The sequence below is a fragment of the Oncorhynchus nerka genome, linkage group LG22, assembly GCF_034236695.1.
Source record: "Oncorhynchus nerka isolate Pitt River linkage group LG22, Oner_Uvic_2.0, whole genome shotgun sequence".
In the NCBI taxonomy this organism is placed as follows: Eukaryota; Metazoa; Chordata; class Actinopteri; order Salmoniformes; family Salmonidae; genus Oncorhynchus; species Oncorhynchus nerka.
In genome coordinates this window covers 27,856,448-27,880,999 of record NC_088417.1, presented here as the reverse complement: position 1 = coordinate 27,880,999, position 24,552 = coordinate 27,856,448, and the positions used below count along the sequence as shown (strand labels likewise).

General features: G+C 43.6%; 1 protein-coding gene across 1 annotated transcript in view; it reads right to left on the bottom strand.

The window, feature by feature from the left end:
- The window catches only part of palmdb (palmdelphin b), a 37,803-nt gene extending 13,492 nt beyond the window's left edge, over positions 1–24,311 (bottom strand). The window contains exons 1-5 of the mRNA XM_029626621.2: positions 24,097–24,311; positions 10,235–10,286; positions 7,989–8,069; positions 6,192–6,322; positions 421–535 (exon numbers count right to left, since the gene is read on the bottom strand). Of these exons, the coding sequence (XP_029482481.2) occupies positions 421–535; positions 6,192–6,322; positions 7,989–8,069; positions 10,235–10,279 (372 nt within the window). The 5' untranslated portion in view covers positions 10,280–10,286; positions 24,097–24,311. The remainder of the gene's footprint in view (positions 1–420; positions 536–6,191; positions 6,323–7,988; positions 8,070–10,234; positions 10,287–24,096) is intronic.
- Between the last annotated feature and the right edge of the window lie 241 nt (positions 24,312–24,552).

Here is a 24,552-nt window from a genome sequence, read left to right as displayed (position 1 = left end):
TAATTGCCTTCCATTTCGCATCACCTTTTCCTCTGAAAGCAGACCTTTGCTAACCGCCGCACACCCACACAGTCATTTCACAGTAACCTCTTGGTGGAAGAAAACAACCACTTTAACACAAATCACTACCTGCATATTCAATTAAGATCCTCCATTTCATTGGAATGAAGCCATGCCCCATAGATATAAAGAACATAGACACAGATTATTAGACATTATCCATCACCCCATTGCTGTTAGTGTAAGGCTGCCGGTGAGAATGATCATCCAAATACACTGCAAACTCAAGGTTCAAGCATTAGGCTTAATACCCAGGAACCCTTGTTGTTCTCCCAAAGAACCAGAATAATGGATATAAATACAAGTCCCACATTATAAGCACAAAGTAATGGTCTAATGTTAGTATTAGACGAGCAATACCTTGATGATGTCCTCTGCAGTCCTTTCCACCTCCTTCAGTCTCTTCAGAATCACTTCCTCGTTGGCTGAAATCTGCAGCTCCTGTGTTTCCAGAGCCTCTATTTCCGTCTCCATTCTGTAAAGTGGTTGCAAAACATAGAGCAGCTTAGCAGCCGCAATCAGTCCGAACAGACAGTAATCACTCAGCAAGCAGTGGTATTCATATGGAAATCGGAAAAACAAATGGACATTTGCATGGAAATGACCTTATCCATTGCAACCATAATCATTGGTAGTCGGTCACTTATAGTTTAGCATGTAAATTAGCATATGCAATGACTATGCTTGTTCTTTGATGGAGATAGATTGCTTGATTGAATTTGTGTTTATCAGTATGCGGCTTGGATGTCAATCAAAACACCCCTGAATATGTACTGTATTTGGCTCATATCAAATAGAAAAACATGACTATTTTACTTGCATCCAATATTTAAATATTTTACATTCAATCATACTCTCATTAAGGGGAAAATTGATAGGCTGTTTATGTGTTTTTCTAAATGTGGTTGTTTTGGTCAGGGGTCAAAGTCTATTTCTGAACCCTCATCCGGATCCTTGATAGGTTGTTTTGTCCAGGTGATGAGGAGGATTTCTCTCTAGATTGGTTTGGTGCTTTTGCCTGCATCCCAAATGCCACCCTATTCCCTATATAGTGCACTACTTTTGAATAGTGCATTACTCTTGACCGGGACACAAAGGGTGGGAATAGAGTGCCATTTAGGACATAGCTTTATCACACAACTCTGATACTGTCAGTGAACAGAGCCCATCTCATCACATCACTGCTGGCAGGCAGGATGGCAGGACAGACAACAGACGGGTCCCTCCAGTTCACTTGTCTCTCTATTAATGTTCTACCATCAGAAAATATAACAGTGCCTCTCTCTGATAGAACATATTATCACTTACAGCTATACTCTGAGAGCTATACTAAAAGCTATATACACTAACACTATAACACTAGAGAGTAACACTCTATACTCTCAAGAAGTTAGTATTGTTATTGCATAATGGTACTATTACTCTCTTAAAGTACTTATTATAGACTGGGTGGTTTGAGTGCTGATTGGCTGAAAGCCATGGTATATCAGACAGTATACCATGGGTATGACCAAACATGTATTTTTAATGCTCTAATTACATTGGTAACACGTTTCTAATAGCAATAAGGCACCTCGGGGCTTTGTGAAATATGGCCAATGTACCACAGATAAGGGCTGTGTTGCAGGCACTCCACATTGCATTGTGATTAAGAACAGCCCTTAGCCGTGGTATATTGGCCATATACAACACCCCCTCGGGCCTTATTGCTTAAATATATCTGCATTGACTCTGAGGGAGTAATCCTCTCTAAGGGGGTTGGTTTAAGCAGGCAGGGCTATAAGAACAGTAGACAGGTTGTTACGTAACAATGGTTGGGGTGGGAAGACTGTCTGTACGACCGTTGGCTGACACACAAAGCCTCTCACAGGGGTTAAGCAGTGGGTTAAGGAGCGCCATCTCTGTATAATCCTTCCAATCGTTTCCCACTCATAGTAGCTCAGGCTAGAAAGTGAAAGCGTTTGAAAATCTCATGTGTTGCCCTTTGACTTAAAAACGTATGCTCTTGACTCACTAACGCGTGAATGTGTGCACTGCACTCAGCCACACACAAGCAAACATGGACGAACGCACAAGCGCCGAGTGATTTGTGCTTTTTGAGGTCAGTTCAGTTTCGGTTCGGTTTAAAAAAAAAAAATCACTGTTTTCGATTATTATTATTTATTTTTTTACATTAAATGCATTCTGAAATATAACCTTGGAATTATTTTTGTAGCTTTTTAATTGAAATTCCAAAGCCAAATATTTAGAACATTCGATTGCCAAAACATTGAAAACACTCCATTGTCGCTTACCAACACAGAACAAAGAAATTAAAAGGACCCATGATGTTGTGACTACCATCACTCCTTAGCACTTACTTCCCATCATTTATTCACATTACTTAAATAAAATAGTTTTGTTGTGTATATTACTTATTTTTCATATAAGTACTTTATTATTTCATTTCTTCGCATCTCATCTCTTCTGAGGCAGTAGCAGCAAGACAACCATCTAGCTTTCTCTGTGCTCCCCAACGAGCCAAGTTCCTCTTGGCTAGCGAAAAGGTTAGCCCATGATCATTGGGTTGCAGCTGCCCATGCTGCAGAGCTTTCTGACAAAATCACTATTTTAGTAGTTCTTCAAAGTAGATAAGGCATTTTATAGACTGCTACAACTATCAAAAGCTACCTCACAAACTGTCTCTATCCCTCTTGTCGCTGTGTTGTGTACATTCCTCTCCCATGGCGTACATTTTGTGTGCGGGAAGCTGTTCAACCACACTAAACTGTTGATTCTTGTCACACCCTGATCTGTTTCACCTGTCTTCTGATTGTCTCCACACCCTCCAGGTGTCACTTATTATCCCCGGTGTATATATCCCTGTGTTTCCTGTCTCTCTGTGCCAGTTTGTCATGTATGCTTTTCAGTGCTTTTCCTGTACTCCTAGTCCTCCCGGTTTCCCGTACTCCTAGTCCTCCCGGTTTTTGACCCTTGCTTGTTTTCTGGACTCTGTACCTGCCTGCCTGACCTTGGGCTTGCCTGCCTGACCTTGAGCCTGCCTGCCACTTTGTACCTCCTGGACTCTGAACTGGTTTTGACAATTTTGCCTGTCTACGACCATTCTCTTGCCTATCCCTTTAGGCTTGTTTAATAAATATCAAGACTCAAACCAGCTGCCTCCCGTGTCTGCATCTGAGTCTCGCCTTGTCCCCTTATAGATGCTGGTAGGATTTAATACCAAGATATTTAGCGATCTATATTTTAAGTGGTAAATAGCTCATTGCAATTAGGCTTATATTTAAGGCTACAGCTTGGCAGATAAGTTATGGTGGCCTACAAATTTTGTGGAATTAGTAATTATTGTTGGTGACAATTATGGTTGTAAGTAACGTTAGCTATATCTGATATTATAATGGCTCAGTTCAATATTATATTAAATGACTCTCTCTTAGGGGACACTATTCTGACATCACAATGAAGGAAGATGGCCACAATGAAAGAAGTACGTTTAAATCAGTCACATCAAGTAAACAAAATATGCAATGGTATGAATGGGAGATGAAACAACATTTTTCAGAGAACATAATTGTTATGCCCCTCCCTGTGTTACATGGATGTCATAATGGATGAACAGTAACATAGTTATGATGACAGAAATACATCATCTACATACTTAGGAGAGACAGGGTTAGGGAAGAGAGAACAGAGAATCTACCAACTGAGTTTAGGTTAGCTAGTGAGTTATTTTTCATAATGTGAAATCAATTCGACAGACCAGTAGTCATTTAGGACAGGGGCGTGTGTTTTATTTGGACTGGCACACCACCGTATGTTTTCAACAGCACTAACACTGTTACTGTAGAAATGCACAGGTACCTGAAACAACATCTTCCCGAACACTGTTGCTATAGGAATCCACAAGAGAACCAACATGAACTTTCTAAACACTGTTACTATATGATCAGAGAGAGGGTACTAAATATATTGTAGCACATGATAGGTTTTATCCTCTGGCTGGTCAAAAGTGTTCGTGTGGACAGTTCAAGACATTTCAATGCAAAACATGTTTTATGTTATTTAAATTCAAGTACTGCTTCTCAGCGCTGGACAAAACAATTTGGTTGGACATCAATCGGGCTGTGCTGGACCGACCCATGTGGATGGCCTTCGTCCTCATCCCGATCTTTGTTCTGAGGCAGATGGTCTTCAATACAACTCAGAAGATGATCTAGTCCCAGATGGCTGAGACAGACACGGAGCCCAAACAGACTTAAGAACTAAATGAACTTCTGCTTCTGTCTGTAAAATTTAAGTATAGTTTGACCAATGATTGCCAAGAGGTCATCATCATCTTGTGGGTGGGAGTAATTCTGTTAGTGTCTCAAATTTATTTTACAAGTGTTTTGATGACATGAAACAGTACATGGAAATTCACTACGTGTGAGAATTGTTGTCTTGGTGGAACACTCTGATGTGAAGGTGCATTGCAGGAGCTGTGAGACGGCAATCAAAAAACCGGAAAGACAAAGACGGTATCTAAAGAAAATATATTTGCCTTTGGAAGAGCAAATAAAGAATATGTTGCAGGAACCTGAGATTGTAAACGATCTAAAGCATAGATTTGATAGTTAAAGAGAACCAATCTTCTATAGATAATATATATGTGTATATATATATGATGGGATGATGTACAAGGAACTGTCGCCTCTAAATTCTCCCGATAATCTGTTCCTTCAGTTGTGAGTTCCAATTTTTAAATCCTCGTCTTTTTTAGCATTTGACCACATCTTCGTACTGTTAATGAGCTTCCTGTACATCTGAGAACAAACACGTCCTTCTCTGCGGTTTATGGTTTGGGCCCCAAAAGCCACACATGAACACGTGCTTGAAAGATTTTGTAGCTGAATGTATTACTTTGCAAGATCAAGGTGTCAAATGGAAAAATCCTGAAGGTGAAATTGTGACTAACAAAATCTTTCCTTTAATTTTAGTCAGTTACACAGCTGCCAGACCTCTTCTTCAAAACTTTAAACAGTTTAATGGGGAATTTGGCTGCTCTTTCTGTCTCCATAAAGGTACTGTAATAGCAAAGGGAAGAGGGCATATCCTTTTGAGGAAAACTGTCAACTCAGAAATCAGTCTTAGAGTAATTTATTTATAGATTTAGCAACATAGTCTGGGAAAGAAATTTAAGGCCCCAGTATTTTTTCTCAGCTTGAACATTTTGACATAATAGTGGGACCTATCCCAGATTATATGCACAATGTGCTATTGGGGATTGCCAGAAGCATGACCAGTTTATGGTTAAACAGAGAAAATCATGAGATGTCATGGTATATAGGTTGATCAACTCAACATCTAGATGACATGCTTTTGAATATAAAGACATCATACAACGTCTCACTTATACCACATTCAATCACCTAAAGAACATTTTGGAAGGCACACAAATGGTACACGTGGCTCCTGTACACTCTTAGAAAAAAAGGTGCTATCTATAACCTATAAAGGTTCTTTGGCTGTCCCCATAGAAGAACCCTTTGAATAACCCCTTTTGATTGCAGACGGTTTTACATGGAACCCAAAAGACTTCTACCTGGAACCAAAAAATGTTCTACCTGGAACCAAAAAGGGTTCTACCTGGAACCGAAAAGGGTTCTACCTGGAACCGAAAAGGGTTTCCTATGGTGACAGCCGAAGAACCCTTTTTTCCTAGAGTGTGCTATAGTCTTCCACTACTTTAAGGAATCAGATTGTTACCTAACTTATTGGTTAAAACTCGCTAAGAGGTTTTATCACGTATTAATAGGTTGAATATTTCCCTATTAAAAACACCCTTACAGCGTGCCACAGATCATTCTTGATGCAATGTTTCACGTGCTTGACATGATTTCTCTCTATGGAATTTCTCTCAAGTAATTAAACCGATGTCAGTCAATTAGTTATTTAATTACTGAAAAAAAGTAAGACATTTTGGTTAATCACAGCACTAACACACACACACACACACACACACACACACACACACACACACACACACACACACACACACACACACACACACACACACACACACACACACACACACACACACACACACACACACACACACACACACACCTCACCATTCATCCCATTCTAAGATGTACCTGTCAATGTTACTCTGCAGTAATAGGGTTTGCTCCTGGTCGCCCTGGGCCTGTAGTTTGGTGGCCTCCTGGTCCTCCTCACTCTGAGGGCTTAGCCCATCCATCAGCCATTGCTCTCGAAGGGCTTTTTTCTATTTGGGGAAACCATCAATAGACTATGTTACACCATGAACTATAGTGTTGTAACTCAACAACTGTTGTGTGTGTCCCCAATGACTTCGTAGGTATTTAAATTCCATTCCATCCTTTTTGACTTCAGATAAAATGCACATGCACTAGGTTTTTAACAATGTACAGTGCATTCGGAAAGTGTTCAGAACCCTTGTCCTTTTCCACATTACATTACAGCCTTGTTCTAAAATGGATTTTTTTTAAAGATCTCATCAATCTAAACAAAATACACCATAACGACAATGCAAAAACAGGTTTTTAGACATTTTTGCAAATGTATAAAATTTTTATTAAATATCATTTTTACGTAAGTATTCAGACCCTTTACTGAGTACTTTGTTGAAGCGCCTTTGGCAGTGATTGCAGCCTCAAGTCCTCTTGGGTATGACGCTACAAGTTTGGCACACTTGTATTGGGGAGTTTCTCCCATTCTTCTCTGCAAATACTCTCAAGCTCTGTCAGGTTGGATGGGGAATGTTGCTCCACAGGTCTTTCAGGTCTCTCCAGAAATGCCTGTGTGCTTAGGGTCATTGTCCTGTTGGAAGATGAACCTTCACCCCAGTCTGAGGTCCTGAGTGCTCTGGAGCAGGTTTTCATCAAGTATCTCTCTGTACTTTGCTCCTTTCATCTTTCCATCGATCCTGACTAGTCGGCCAGTCCAGGCCGCTGAAAAACATCCCCACAGCATGATGCTGCCACCACCATGCTTCACCGTAGGGATGGTGCCAGGATTCCTCCAGACGTGGCACTTGGCCTTCAGGCCAAAGAGTTCATTCAGGCCAGAGAATCTTCATGGTCTGAGAGTCATTTGGGTGTCTGTTGGCAAACTCTAAGCGGGCTGTCATATGCCTTTTACTGAGGTGTGGCTTCTGTCTGGCTACTCTACCATAAAGGACTGATTGGTGGAGTGGTTGGTTGTCCTTCTGGAAGGTTCTCCCATCTCCACAGAGGAACTCTGGAGCTCTGTCAGAGTGACCATCGGGTTCTTGGTCACCTCCCTGAAAAGGCCCTCCTCCCCTGATTGTTCAGTTTGGCTGGGCAGCTACCTCTAGGAAGAGTCTTGGTGGTTCCAAACTTTTTCCATTTAAGAATGATGGAGGCCATTACGTTCTTGGGGACCTTCAATGCTGCAAAACATTTTTGGGACCATTCTTCAGATCTGTGCCTCGACACAATCCTGTCTTGGAGCTCTACAGACAATTCCTTTGACCTCATGGCTTGGTTTTTGCTCTGACATGCACTGTCAACTGTGGAACCTTATATAGACAGGTGTGTGCCTTTCCAAATCATGTCCAATCAATTGAATTTACCACAGGTGGACTCCAATCCAGTTTCTAGAAACATCTCAATGATTATCAATGGAAACAGGATGCACCTGAACTCAATTGTGAGTCTCATAGCAAAGGGCCTGAATACTTATGTAAATAAGGTATTTATGTTTATTGTTTTTAATACATTTGCCAAAATTTCTAAAAACCTGTTTTCACTTTGTCATTATGGGGTATTGTGTGTATATTGATGTGGAAAATTTAGAATAAGGCTGTAACTTAACAAAATGTGGAAAAAGTCAAGGGGTCTGAATACTTTCCGAGTGCACTGTAAATTATAGTTTGTACTAAAACGTACCTTCAAACATTGGAGTTTTAATTTTTCCTCCTCAATTTGTCTCCTTTTTTTTGCGATGTCGTCCTGGACTCTTCTTTTCTCCTTTGAAGACATTCAAGCATGGCTTTGTCAATGGAGAGATTCCACATGTTTTTGTCGTTTCATAGATTGAAATTAATCTACAGCTAGTCATGGCTATTCCAACCAATAGGAATGCCCCAGCTCCCCACTGTGTCCAATCAAGCAGGGAGGTGCCTGTGACATCATAGCAAGTCAGATACAACCTGTCCACAGTGTTCATCTGCTCAATATAACAGTTTAGCAGTTTCTCTCTATAAATACACTTTGGGTTGGTTTCCAAGACACAGATTAAGCCTAGTCCTGCACTTAAACACTATTTCAATTGCTCTGTCCAGGAAATTGGCCCTATGCGTATAGGCCTACCCTGTATGGTTGGATTATTAGGTTGACCCAACTGCTGGGTACAGGCTTTGGGTCACTTCGTTGCGATCTATTCTTTAAAAAGAGCAGGGTTGGGTTGTTGATGCTGGGTTATTGGCGCTGGTTTATTGAGATCAGAAGACTGGCGGTGTAGCTTAGTAGGAGCGTGGCTTTCAGAGAGTTATGCTTAGCCACCCGTGAAATGTCATTCCTGTTCATCTGTTCTGTTGTATAGTTTTCACATGTTAAGGGTGAACATTGACATTTTTGTAGCTTCAATGAAGCTTACAGAAGTGTATTAGTTCCCTAAAAGCCTATGCAAATCCCATTGTTGGGATGGATACCACCTTATCACAATAATATTCATATTCTAGGAGATTGTGCAAAATACCCCCAAAAACACATGTAATTTGCAGTATGTAAACTTAACATGACAAACAGGAATGGAATTTACTCTCACGGGTGACCAATAAGATCTATCTGAACTCCACACCTGTCACGACTTCCACCGAAGTCGGCTGCTCTCCTTGTTCGGGCGGCGTTCGGCGATCGACGTCACCGGCTTTCTAGCCATCGCCGCTCCATTTTTCATGTGTCCATTTGTTTTGTCTTGTTCCATACACACCTGGTTTTCATTCCCCAATCAATCTACATGTATTTAGTCCTCTGTTCCCCATCATGTCTTTGTGTGTAATTGTTCATTGTTAATGGTGTATGTTCACGCGCAATACTTTTATAGTTTATGTTCCGTGTTTTTGGGCACTTGCGTAATGTTTTGTGCCTATTGTTGAACGGAGTAAAAGTGCGCCTGTTTACTCTACTCTGCTCTCCTGCACCTGACTTCGCCTCCCTTACACAGCCATAACAACACCCCTAATAAGCCAGGTCTCCTGAAAATAACCTGATTACATTAAAATAGACCCAGCTGCTATGTAAACCAAGCATGAAACAAAAAAATACCCAACTGATGGTTAAATTAACCAATGTTTAGTTCATCCCCAAAACCCAACATATTGGGTTATTCAGGAACTCCAACTAGCTCGGTCAAAATAACCCACCTTGTGTTCTGTCCAATATTCATCCAACGCTGTGTTACCAAAGAACCCAAATTGGGTTGTTTTTAACCCACCATTTTTTTTGTGTGTAGAACCACACAATACTTGATACATTAGATCAGAAGATGTAATGCTTATTTTCTAATGGTTGTTAGCATTACCAAAGAGAAATAATGCCTGTCTGTCTTCATTTTTGTGGAAAAGTTATAACTGCATAGACATATCTGTCATGTAAAGTGTGGTGGTCAGACATATTGTTGTCTATTAATAGTCCCATGTTTGATCCTTGTATTACTAAGCCCCAGGGAGAATGGATATCCCAGATGAAGTCTAGTCCATTGACAGCTAGCTCTGTGGATGCACAGCTAGAGCGAAGCAAGTTTACTGAAATCAGGGAAGCGTGAAGACAGCCAGACAGGAAAATCAGACGAGGAAAGAGATCAGGTCTATAGATCTCTTAGACTACATACTGAACTGAAGTGATGAGCTCACTCTCACTTCCTGACACTAAAGTGTTTGACCTTCATTTCTAAAACAAGATATCCTGATGATTTCCTAGCTCTCTTTCACAGCTACTGGATACCGTTGCCGTCCATTCTCATTTGCAGAATCATCACAACACAAATAGCTTCATAAATGCCTCTGGCCTATTTAAATGTGTAGCTTTCAGAAACACCACGCTTTCTTTCACGTGAATAGCAAAAAAAAGGATCAAATGTCTGTTGTCTCTGTGTAATGGAACAATAAAGATGTATTGTTTTGTAGCTTTACCGTTATGGCCTGGAGCCGCTCCTTCAACAGGTCGGCCTCCTCCATACTGACCCTGAAACACAGAGAGGAGCGAGAGCGTTACCCGGAAGTGTATATGAGAGTGTGAGAGAAATATAATTTGTGAGAGCGCATGTGTGTGCATGTGTCTGTGTGTATGTATTGTTGAGAGAGAGGGGGATGGGGGGCATAAAGAGAGAGGGGGGGGCATAAACAAAGAGAAAGACAGAGAGAGCTAGTAGGCTTGGCCTGGCAGGGTCTGTGACAGAGACAGGAGGCAGTGATGTGATGGTGACAGCAGGCTGGAGAGAACAGGACAGAGTTGGCCTGGAAGCATGTGACAGGAGTGTATCTGCTTGGGCCTGGGTCTGGGGAGGAAGGGAGGGAGTATGTGTGAGGCAGCCTGTGAAGGAGGGTGTGTGTCACCAGGAAGGGTTCGAGGGCTAAGCCCAAACCAAGGCCAACTGGGATAACAGGCATGTCTCTGTGACACGTCACATGGCAGAGTTATCCAGGCGAGGGGTTGGTTTATAAAGGGATGGGGCAGGCAGTTAGGCAGACACACTTGCCTCTCTGGGCTGTGTATGGAATCTGACATAGCGTTACTAGATTTATTACATGCACCGTGATGTGATCACGGTAAATAACTGCAGATTAAGAGGACATGGCACCCACCATGCAAACAGAGAGAGGAACTGACAGGTTGTACTATGACCTATGAGGATTTTAACTTGACCCCAAGGCTGATGTGCTGTTATCTAGTAAACGAAAGGGGGAAAATATAGCTTTAGTCCATGTGACACTTCAATCTGAATTGAAGTTCGATTGATGATAATAACTTGTAATGTAAGTATGTTGTGCCGAGACGTGACATCATTGTATGATCAACTATAGCAAGATCCCAGAGTTTTTCTTCACCATGTCACCTGACCAGGAAAAACTTGAGTCATATTTGATAACCGTTTTATAAAAGCAATACGGCACCTCTGGGTTTAGTCCTAAGGACTAGGCTTAATCTGTGTCTGGGAAACCGGCCCATAGGGTGTTTAAAGAGATAAACTGCTAAAGTGTCATATTGAGCAGCTGTTTCCAGGCACATCTCTTTGCGTCATGTACTACAGCCCCTCCTACCTTATTGCTAAAGTATCCCCCTCAAGATAAAGTGAGCTGTGAGCTCTACCTGCATGCTGTCTATCGTGAGTCAGCTCAGCTCTGGGTTCATCACATGTGATTTAAGGTTGATCTGTTACTAATTGTGCGGAGTCAGCTCACTCTGTCCCCTCTTCAAATAAACACATCAGGAGGGAGGATATATCTTTCCGCAAGCAGGTCAGGGCAGGACTCCAAGGTTAGGGGGCATTCAAATAACATCCCTGAGCGATGGACCCAGCCAGGATCAGATAGCATGGCTGCCTGACAATATGCCCCATGGAAAGGCAGGGCAGCAGCCTCCAATGACATTGAGTTCCAAACAAACAAGGACAGAATAATAAAATATACTAGAAATACATTAATTGACATCCCCCAAAGGGAAGGGATGTTAAAACAATCGTTTAGTGTCCTTGAAGAGATTTAAATAGAATCAACACTGAGTGACTTTCTCACAGGCCAAACATAGCTATTTTATTTCCAGCCATTACTACTGTATAAGAAAAGGAGAGCACATATAGTTATTGTTGTATTATACCTACTGTTGCATCATTTGGTAACAATAGACAATGTTCAATATGACTGTCATAATAAACTGTGCAGAAATTAGAGCTGAACTGGACTGGTTTAGTCTCATGTATACAGAGGAACTGCAAATAGTGTCCCAGTATTCAAAAGGCACATTAGTAGCAAGCTCCCTCTGAAACCACAGAAACTTAAGATAGGAATGACGGGTGCTGAGAGTCGTGTTGAAACCGGGAAAATATGATGTGTGATTTATAAGGTGTGTGGAGGCCTTGGCTTAATTTCTATCTCTGTCTGAAGACAGATGGCTAGATGGCCAAGTATCTGGCCAGATATTCTCACAGGCCGAAGGACAGATTTCCTCTCCCACATGTCTATGGCAGGGCTCCATTCATTTAAAACCATCTATCTATCTATCTATCTATCTATCTATCTATCTATCTATCTATCTATCTATCTATCTATCTATCTATCTATCTATCTATCTATTCTATTCTATTCTATTCTATCTATCCTATCTATCTACAGCGCATTTTGTAATTATTTTTTAACGTTACAGCCTTATCCTAAATGGATAAGAAAAAAAATCCTCTTCAGTCTACACACAATATCCCATACTGACAAAACCACTTTTAAAAAAATGTGGCTAATTTACAGAAAGTAAAAACTAAAATATCACATTTACATAAGTATTCAGACCCTTTACTCAGTACTTTGCTGAAGCACCTTTGGCAGCGATTACAGCCTCGAGTCTTCTTGAGTATGACGCTACAAGCTTGGCACACCTGTATTTGGGGAGTTTCTCCCATTCTTCTCTGCAGATCCTTTCAAGCTCTGACAGGTTAGATTGGGAGCGTTGCTGCACAGTTATTTTCAGGTCTCTCTAGAGATGTTCGATCGGGTTCAAATCTGGGCTCTGGCTGGGCCACTCAAGGACATTCAGAGACTTGTCCCAAAGCCACTCCTGCATTGTCTTTGCTGTGTGCATATTGTCTTTGTTCTGTTGGAAGATGAACCTTCGCCCCAGTCAGAGGTCCTGAGTGCTCTGGAGCAGGTTTTCATCATGGATCTCTCTGTACTTTGCTCCGTTCATCTTTGCTTCGATCCTGACTAGTCTCCCAGTCCCTGCCGCTGAAAAACATCCCCACAGCATGATGCTGCCACCACCATGCTTCACCGTAGGGATGGTGCCAGGTTTTCTTCAGATGTGACGCTTGGCAATCAGAACAAAGTGTTCAATCTTGGTTTCATCAGACCAGAGAATCTTGGTTCTGATGGTCTGAGAGTCTTTAGGTGCCTTTTGGATGTAATGGTCTTTTAACAGAGGCTTCCGTCTGGCCACTCTACCATAAAGGCCTGATTGGTGGAGTGCTGCAGAGATGGTTGTCCTTCTGGAAGGTTCTCCCATCTCCACAGAGGAACTCTGGAGCTCTGTCAGAGTGACCATCGGGTTATTGGTCACCTCTCTGAACAAGGCCCTTCTCCCCTGATTGCTCAGTTTGGCCGGGCAGCCAGCTCTAGGAAGTCTTGGTGGTTCCAAACTTCTTCTATTTAAGAATGATGGAGGCCACTGTGTCCTTGGAGACCTTTAATTCTGCAGAAATGTTTTGGTACACTTCTTCTGATCTGTTCCTTGACACAATCCTGTCTCGGAGCTCTACGGACAACCCCACGGCTTGGCTTTTGCTCTAACATGCACTGCCAACTCAAGGATTATCAATTTAAACAGGATGCACCTGAGCTCAATTTTGAGACTCATAGCAAGGGTCTCAATACTTATGTAAATAAGGTATTTCTGTTTTGTATTTTTAATACATTTGCCAAAATTTAGAAAAACCTGTTTTCACTTTGTCATTATGGGGTATTGTGTGTAGATTGCTGAGGGATCATTTTTATTTATTTATTTAGAATAAGGCTGTAATTTAACAATATGTGGAAAAAGTCAAGGGGTCTGAATACTTTCTGAAGGCACTCTATCTGTCTGTCTGTCCGTCCGTCCGTCCGTCCGTCTATCATCTATCTACAGTATCCAGCTTTCCAAAAGTGTCTGATTGTGTAACGTCTGCTTCCAATTCACACCCTCAAACACATAGATCCACTGAATGCAGCTCACTTTCCAGCTCACACTCTCAAACACATAGATCCACTGAATGCAGCTCACTTTCCAGCTCACACTCTCAAACACCTAGATTCCCTGAACGCAGCTCATGCTCCGGATCCCATCCACCTGAATTCTAATCACCTGTTCACACACCTGTATGTCATTATCACACACTATTTAGTTCAGTTCTTTGCACCCCATCACTGTGAGCTATTGTTTGATTTGTGACACATGTCTTTCAGAGCGCCGGTTTTCCTGTGAATGATCTACCTATTGCCTGATCTTCCGGACTACGTTACTAGCCTTTTCCCTGCCGGTACTGTTGCCCTTTTGGACCCCTTGTGTATAACCTTCTACACCCTGTGTTTGAAACCAGCTCTCTGTCTCTCCTCGTGTTCATTACAGAATACCTCACCAAATACGACAGATGGATTCAGCGGCGCTGCAGCTGCGTCTGGCCCGACAGGAGGAAGGAATCGATGAACTCTGCAACATCCTTCGCCAGTCCATTCCTGTTTCACCCATATCAGGTGCCACAGCTTCCTCTCGTTCATCTCCCCCATATCCATGCCTAATAAATACAACACCTCCCCAGGGAAATATCAAGGATTTCTCATGCAGAAAAACCTGTACATAGACCGTCACCCTGCTGACTTCACCTCTGACAAAGACAGGGTGGACTTCGTCATCTTCCTACGTACAGGCAAAGCTCTGGATTGGGTCACAGCCCTGTGGGCCGCTCAAAGTTCTGATCTGTCCTCTGAATCACGTTTCCACGCCCTCTTCAAGGAGGTGTTCGACCATTCAGTTTCAGGTCATCACACCGGAGGCATGTTAAGTGAGCTGCGACAGGGCTGCCGCTCCACCACTGAGTATGCCCTCCATACCATGGCTGCCCGCAGTGGATATAGTGAAACAACTCTCTTTACAGTCTACCAGAGGGGTCTTAATTGGGAGTTATAGACTGAACTGGCCTGCAGGTGAGATTTAATGGATCTAAACCAATACATCCGGATGTCCACATCCATTGGCAAACCTACTGGTGGACCGCAGACCTATACAGTTGCCCATGGCCTGAGTCTTCCATGCCTTTCTCTCATCCACCACGGTCCAATAGCCCCGAACCCATGCAACTCGGCCGTGCCCCTCTCACGCCTGCCTAGAGACGCCGGAGGTTACGTAAAAACCTGTGCCTCTATTGTGGCAAGAGTAACCACCTACTCAATGGCTGTCCAATTTGTCCTCCACGAAGGGGTGACCACGACTGCTCCACTTCTGCCCGGGTAAGCATCTCTACGTTTTTGAACATTACCTGAAGGCAGTTTGGGATCCCGGCTCTTCTTTCTGCTAATGGGGTCACTCAGTTTGTGGAGGGATTAGTGGACTCTGGGGCTGCAGGAAATTGAATTGATGAACAATTGGCACAACAGTTAAGGGTCAAGCTAATCCCTGTTAATCCTCCCTTTAGGATTAATGCGCTGGATGGACAACCTCTCGGAAACTGATCTTGTGAATCGCATGACCGAAAGTACCACCCTTCAGATTGGCCTCCTTCACTCAGAGGTCATTAAGTTAATGGTGTTGTCTTCACCTAAAGAACCCCTCATCCTTGGTCACCCCTGGCTTAGCCTTCACGACCCTGCCATCTCCTGGTGGCAAGGGGAACTCCTGTCATGGTTCCCGCTTGTTTTAAGAACTGCTTCAGTCTACCCTGTCAAGTCACCTCTATAGAAGGATCGGGGTCTGCCATTCCATCCCACATCCCACCTGTATATGCCCAGTTCCTGAGTGTCTTCAGCAAGAAAAAGGCGTCCATCACCCGGGGGACAGCGCGATCGACCTCCTTCCTGGGGCATCGCCCCCTAAGGGTCGGACCTACCCCTTGTCCATCCCAGAGAATGAGGCTATAGACACCTATATAGGAGAGGCTCTCGCCAGAAAATTCATCCGTCCATCCACGTCTCCAGCTGCATCCAGTTTATTTTTTTGTTAAAAAAAAAGCATGGTAGTCTCCATCCCTGCTTATATTGCCAACCCCTCAATTGCCTTAACATCAAGAATCACTTCCCTCTTCCTCTGATTCCGGCTGCACTAACAAGTAGGACAGGCTACCATCTACTCCAAACTGGACCTACGTAGTACTTACAACCTGCTCCGTATCCAAAGTGGGTATGAGTGGAAGACTGCGTTCATCACTGCTAGGGGTCACCGTGAATACCTGGTTATACCCTACAGTCTCAGCAATGCTCCCGTAGTCTTCCAGTCTTCATGAATGAAGTTTTCCAGGACATGATCAACCAGTTCTTCATCATGTACATTGATATCTTGATCTCACTCACTCCCTTGCGAAGACATGTCCATGTGCAACAGGTCCTCCAACGGCTACAGGACCACCATCTTTATGTCAAGGCTGAGAAGAGCGCCTTTCATGTTACTACGGTAACCTTCCTAGGGTTTGTGCTGACACCAGGAGGGGTCAACATGGACAAAGGCAAAGTCACGGCCGTGCTTAACTGGCCCAAACCTACCACCGTAAAGGAACTACAATGTTTGCTAGGATTCTCCAACTTCTACCGCCAGTTCATCCGAAACTGCAGCAGCACAACCGCTCCTCTCAGCTCTCACCAGTCAAAAAACCCATACTCTCCAATGGACTGATACCACCCTTAATGCATTTGAGACCGTGAAATGCCTCTTCACCTCTGCACCCACACTTAGGCAGCCAAATCCTACCCTTCCTTTTGTTCTGGAGGTGAATGCATCCAAGGTCGGCGTGGGAGCGGTTCTCTCTCAGCGGGTCGGGACACCTCCCAAATTACACCCACGTGGCTTCTTTTCCAAGAAACTGTCACCCGATGAGAGGAACTATGATGTTGGGAACTGAGAGCTCCTCGCCATTAAGCTGGCTATTGAAGAGTGGCGTCACTGGTTAGAGGGAGCTCGTCACCCATTCCTTGTTCTTACCGTCTACCGCAATTTGGAGTACTTAACTTCTTTGATATAGGGGGTGCTATTTTATGTTTTGGATGAAAAACGTTCCCGTTTTAAACAAGATATTTTGTCACGAAAAGATGCTCGACTATGCATATAATTGACAGCTTTGGAAAGAAAACACTCTGACGTTTCCAAAACTGCAAAGATATTGTCTGTGAGTGCCACAAAACTGATGTTACAGAAAAAACCCAGATAAAAATCCAATCAGGAAGTGCCGCATTTTTTGAAACCGCCTCATGCCAATGACTCCTTATATGGCTGTGAATGGGCCACGAATGAGCTTAGGCTTTCTGTCGCTTCCCCAAGGTGTCGACAGCATTGTGACGTATTTGTAGGCATATCATTGAAAGATTGACCATAAGAGACTACATCTACCAGGTCGTCGCTTGGTGTCCTCCGTCGCAATTATTGCGTAATCTCCAGATGCAGTATTTTTCCATTTGCTTCTGATGAGAAGCCAACTGCCACCACTGATAGATTATCGAATAGATATGTGAAAAACACATTGAGGATTGATTCTAAACAACGTTTGCCATGTTTCTGTCGATATTATGGAGCTAAAAGTTTGCCGTTGTAAGTGACTGCATTTTCCGGTCTTTTTCTTAGCCAAACGTGATGAACAAAACGGAGCTATTTCGTCTACACAAATAATATTTTTGGAAAAAATGAACATTTGCTATCTAACTAAGTCACGTCATTGAAAACATCCGAAGTTCTTCAAAGGTAAATGATTTTATTTGAATGCTTTTCTTGTTTTTGTGAAAATGTTGCCCGCTGAATGCTAGGCTTAATGCTATGCTAGGCTATCAATACTCTTACACAAATGCTTGTGTAGCTTTGGTTGAAAAGCATATTTTGAAAATCTGAGATGACAGTGTTGTTAACAAAAGGCTAAGCTTGTGTTTGAATATATTTATTTCATTTCATTTGCGATTTTCATGAATAGGAAACGTTGCGTTATGGTAATGAGCTTGAGGCTATGATTACGCTCCCGGATACTGGACTGCTCGTCGCTAGAGGTTAAGAAATGTTAAGAGCTCTACCCCAGACAGGCTCGCTGGGTACTCTTCACCCGATTCAACTTCACCAGCATCTACCTGCCCTGCGAGAAAAATGTGAAGGCTGATTCCTTATCCCGTCTATTTGACGCCCCTTCCTCAACCCAGCTCCCGAGCCCATCCTGCTTGTGTCGTGGGACCCATACAGTGGGAAATCCAAGCAGCTGTCCAAGAGGCCCTACACCATGACCCAGCACCTCCCGACACCCCTGCAGGCAAGACCTGCGTCCGTCAGACCCCAACTAATGCAGTGGTGCCATAACTCGCTCTGGCCATCCCGGGAATCACCCGAACCACGGAGTCCCTAACAGCCGACGTCTGAGATGACATTCTTTCCTGTCCTGTCTGTGCTTGGGCAAAGAGCCCTCGCCAACTACCTAGCGGTAAGCTAGAGCCTTTACCTACACCACACCGACCATGGTCCCACATTGCCATGGATTTCCTCACAGATCTGCCGGACTCTTCAGGCTTCATGACTATTTTAGTTGTAATGGAAGATGTGCCGACTCATCCCCCTTCCACATCTACCTAATCCCATGGAAATGGCTGAGTCCATGTTCCAACAGGTGTTTCGTCTGTAAGGGATCCCGGAAGACATCGCTTCGGATCTGGGACCCCAGTTCGTCTCCAGGGTGTGGCAAGCCTTCTGCGACCGACTGGGGGTCCCCATCAGCCTATCCTCGGGATACCATCCCCAAACCAATGGGCAGACTGAAAGCCTGAATCAGGAAATAGAGAAGTACCTTCGCCAACACTGCACCCACCAACCACACTAGCGGAGTTGCTATCTAACCTGGGCTGAATACGCACAGAACTCCCTTGTGCATTCCTCACTCCATCTCACTTCTTTTCAGTGTCCTCGGATACCAACCCCCCGTGTTCCCATGGGAGACAGAGCCCAGAACTGTGCCTGCCATCGATGAGTGGTTTCGACAGAGTGAGCAGGTTTGGGAGACTGCAAATCGGCACCTCCATCACACTTCCCTTTCCCCGAAGCGGTTCACTGACCGGTGTCGCTGACCTACTCCACTCTTCCACCCTGGGCAACGGGTGTGGCTCTCTACCCGGGACATCCGGCTTGGTGACCCCTGCAAAAAGTTCAGTCCCCAGTTCATTGGTCCCTTCAAAATATCACACCGCATCAATCCTGCCACTTACCGTCTCCAGTTGCCCCGCCATTATCGGATCTCCTTATCCTATGTGTCCCTTCTCAAGCTTGTGAGGTACAACGCTCTCCATCCTCCTGTGGCGCACCCCCTCCGTTTGACGCCGGCAGTGCATCGGCTTATTCCTTCCGAGCCCTCCTTGACTCCAAGTGCCTGGGTGACATCCACTACCTGGTGGATTGGAAGAGGTACGGACCCAAAGAACGGTCCTGGGTCCCCGTCCAGGACATCCTCGACCCAGCCATGATCCTGGCTTTCCAAAGTAACTGTCCTGACCTCCCAGCTCCACGCCCCTGGGGGAGGCCCACTTGCTCAGCTTCCTAGGCTGTTAAGAGTGGAGGAGGGGGGGGGGTACTGTAATGTCTGCTTCCAACTCACACCCTCAAACACCTAGATCCCCTGAACGCAGCTCACTCTCCAGATCCCAATCACCTGAATTCCAATCACTTGTTCACACACCTGTATGTCATTATCACACACACGTCTTTCAGAGTGCTGGGTTTTCCTGTGAATGGTCTACCTGATCTCGCAGACTACTTTACTAGCCTTTTCCCTGCCAGTACTGTTGCCTTTTTGGACCCCCTGTGTATGACCTTCTGCCTGCCCCTGGACCCAGCTACATGCCTCCTCCTTTGCAATAAACACCTGCTGCGCCCTGCGATTGAAACCAGCTCTCTGTCTCCCCTTGTGTTCATTACAGATTGCTATTAAGCTGACCCTTTTTTCGATGCACTATTGCTTAAATGTATTTTCTCTAGGAGTTAAATTCACTATTTTGAAGCATTTTGTGAATGTCAGCATCTACAATTATAGGGAATTTTATCTACATATGCCAGATATGGATTGAAATCCCCAAAATATGAGGTGAAGTAAGGAGTCTCATGTCAAATGACCAAGGAAATGTATTTGTGTGGCAGCGAAGTTAACATTTCAGTTAGCACCTGGATTACTCAAATGTCACCGTGTCCACCTTTATCTGGGCCTTGTCACTATGTCTATGAAATATAATACACCATGATACCACAAGGCTGCAGACTTCATATGCATTCTATACACACATGAACAATGCAGCACGTACTGCCCAGTGTGCCTACATGTATGTGCGAGTGTGTGTGTGTGTGAGAGTGTTTGGTCCGCGCACATGCACGTGTGTGAAAGTGTGTGTATTCTCAACGTAATTATTGCCATGCTCCACACTTAATTGCAGCAACATCAGACACAGACGTTCTGACGCCGACCCCTCTGTAGCCTAATAACTTCCAACATATATCAGGAACAGTTTCTTCTCTATAGCAGGTATTTCATCCATGCTTGGAGGTCTGGAGTATGGTGTTCTGCCTGATCATTAATTGCACCCACCTGGTGTCCCAGGTCTATTTGCCTGTTCTATAGTATACAACTCATATCTGGACCAGTGTTCGATTGAGTCCATCATGACTTGTTTTCCCTGACCACGTGACCGGACCAGGATCAACTCTGGGCCCCAGTATCCAGTGACGGTTCTTTCCGCTAATCTGCAGCCCTAGCCTGGGTAGGATATTAGATTGGTAATTAGGTTACCATTAGGCTACCAGATCGGTAACAGCCTAACTAGCTTTCAGATCGATGTCCTGAAAACCAGTCCAGACTAAACATATCCCACAGTGTAAGTGGGTATCAGGCGTTGACACATATAGGTATTAGGCCATTGAATTCTTCCTGACCATGTGACCTGTCAGAGATGTGCTCTATAGAATGCTATATCTGTATGTGACGATGCTACTCAGGCCTGTAATGGGAGCAGTTGAAATGCAAGCCTATAGAATGAACTAGAATCACAATTATGTTGAATAATTCTATTGAATTATAGGATATTTATGTAAAACCTGCCATACACAATGTCTATGGATCTTATTTATATAATCAGCGAATTAGACACACTGGGAAATGGAGAGAAGGCAGGAGTGGGTGGCGATATGGGACTGAAGAGGAGTGCAAGTGTTAGTCACAGCTGTAACCTCACATACACTGCACTGTACATACAGTATGCTGAAATAGAGACATGTCTCCAGCATACACACACACAACCTGGAGATGGACATCCTTTGGCAAATACACACACTGGCCCATCCCTCCATCTCCCACCTACACACTCATCCAACCCACCTACACACACACGTGCACACGCACATTACCAATTGGGGAGACACACACAAACACACACATGCTTCATTATTGTCCTCATAACCTGAAGCCGCAGCCTACAGGAGCTGAGACAAGACAGCTAGCGTGGACAGAGAGGGAGGCTACAGAAGGTCGAGGCGGTTAGCGTCGCCCCACCTGTTGGCACTATAGCGTGCTCCTCTCTACCCTGATCCAGCCAGGCTCAAAATAGAGACCTCTCTCACAGCTGTACTGTTACCAGCAAGTCGCAGTGTGTGTGAGTGTGTGTATGTCAGCATATGTATGTTGCGGCTTGTTTGAGGTGAAGGTTTCCAGCAGGTCACGTAGCTGCTAAGAGCACAGAGGATCTAGACAAAGCACCAGCGACATGTCACTCATGTACACACTGATCTTTAACCTCTAACCCCTTGGCCACTACTCAGCCAATCAGATACTGAAACCACAGGGAGGGAGACATCTGATGTAATACAATTGGCTAATATACAGTAATATTGGCAATGTGGTACCACTCAGTTTCCAAATATTGTTATAAATCATATCACAATGGTTAATTGTTTGTACAATAGCTATGCAGTATATGATCACATTGAAAACCTGTAACCAAAGCAGACAGCTAGTCAAATGTTAAACAATAAGTTCCTTTAAATTAGAGTTTTACCCCAATTGTGAGCATACTGTTTGTCCAGTGTAGCATGGGATCATTCGAATATGTCAAGTTATCTGCCGCTATAATAATCTATAATCATAGTTATATGCCTCTATAATGATGTATAACCATAGTTACATACTGACATTCTCGAATGAGATGGGTCTGCATGGTGAGAGGCCAGTTGACTCATAGAGGTCCTATAATCCACTAGAGAGGTTGATGTCATAGACCTGCAAAGCTCTAGAATGTGCAGATCATGTCAACCATGTTGGTCAATAATACATTCAATTGGAATAAATGTTAGAAGAGACATAGGCGTGTTCTATTTAATGATGTGTTCTAGCCACAATAACCTGAGCCCCAGCTATCTCAAACTGGCCACTGTCACAGTCCAGAGAGACACACCTTGTAATCTCTCATCCCTAATCTGATCACTGGATTAAGGGTTAGGGTTCCCAATCTAGCTCCTCTAGCATCTGCCTCTAGCATGGAAACTGGACATACAGTAGATATATTTACATGATCCACTGGCGATCCACTGACCCATATACAGTAGCGTACTGTACACTCTTAGAAAAACGGTGTTATCTAGAATCTTAAAGGATTTTTCGGTTGTCACCATAGGATAACCCTTTGAGGAACTGTTTTTGGTTCCAGGTAGAACCCCTTTGGGTTCCATGTAGAAGCCTTTCCATAGATGGTTCTACATGGAACCCAAAAGGGTTTTACCTGGAACCAAAAAATATGATCCTATAGGGACAGCTGAAGAACCCTTTTGGAACCATTTTTTCTAAGAATGTACTGTACTTAAAGGTGCAATATGCAGAAATCGCTCTGCCATTTTCTGCTTGCTAAAATTAGAATAGTTTCAGTTGATGTGACCAAATCAGCAGGCATTGTGTAGAGAATCACTGTGCCATCTAAACTGCTGTGAAATATATTTTCCATAAGCCAAATATATTGTATTTTCAGCTGTTTGAAGCTGGTGTACCAAACCGAAAGTAAAAGACTCAAAAACTGAACTCAAGAATGGGGAACATAAAAATAGCACACATAGAACAGATCTACCGCTTCTTAGACTTGCGTTCAACGAGAATGACATATCTATAACTCACATTTCTATGTGAATTTGGTCAGGTTGCCCAAAAAGTTGCATATTACAGCTTCAACATGTTGTGTTAACTAGTATGAAGATACATTTACCACATTTACCACTGGCTGCAGACTAGGCAAGTCAGTTAAGAACACATTCTTATATACAATGACAGCCTCATAGCTCTTTGGGCTATGAGAACAGTACCAAAATCCATGTAATAGTGTTTCTATGAAGTAATTTTCTTCACTCAACTACAGAATCTCTCTAAGGTGATGAGATTCAGTATGTGGGTGTACAGAGTAAGGAGGTGATTTGTGTTTGGTTGCCACATTTGCGTGTGTGTGGGTGTTAGTGTATTTGTGTCTGTGTACATGTCAAGGACAATATCCACAAAGCATTAACTAAAACGTAAAGACACTCCCATCCAGTAGTAAATGGATAGAGAAACTACTAAACTACTAAAGTGGAGAGGAACTATGTTAGTTACATCTGGTCCAGTTAGTTAGTTAGAGGGTGACTCTTCGGGCTTTCAGATTGTGTCTAGAAAGGAAAGTGTTTTTGCTTAATAATGGCCAGACCCCTTAAATTAGACTGACAGACCCCCCATGGGGAGAATCGGACAGCGGAGCACAAATGTCCAGGATTACACAGATTAAAAGATTACTCAATCAAAAGACCCCTTGGCATGATCTTTTTATACCAGGAACAACAACAGTGCAGTTAGCTAGCCACCTCACGAACCAGAGAAACAGTTAGGCTGTGTTGTCTTTATATTTCAACCAAACTGAAGAACAGAATCAGGATACAACCAGTTACAATCCTATGATGCTAACAGTATGAGCCATCCCAAAAGTCCACTCACAGCAAACATGCTGCTACTACTTCTACTAGAAACAAGCAAAAAGCCAGAAATGAACAGCCCAATAAGCACAGAAAAACAAACACAGAAAAGGTAGAAACTCACCGGTTGTGTTTGGCTGAGAAGAGAGTTGTGTGATGTGTTGTGTGGTGTGTCAGAAGCAGAAGGAGCTCACTCTCAGCACAGCGTGTTGGAATCCTGCATCACTGTGTCTGTGAGAAGATAGCAGGTAGGCTGGGGGTTGAGATAGGGTTAGCTCTGACTAGTGGAATGCCGCTGCTAGCGCTAGCTCTCTGTCTCTCTCTCTCTCTCTCTCTCTCTCTCTCTCTCTCTCTCTCTCTCTCTCTCTCAGCCCCCTCAGCTGCATATGAGCCTGCCACAGTGGAGCTGCTCAACCATGCGCCTGCCAGCATACCAATGCCAAAACAATGGCTCAATTCCATACACACATGTACACGCATGCACGCGCACACACACACAGACAGACAGGACAGACAGACAGACAGACACTGTATACAATCTCAAAAACACTACTGCAACACAATGATAAATGGTACATGT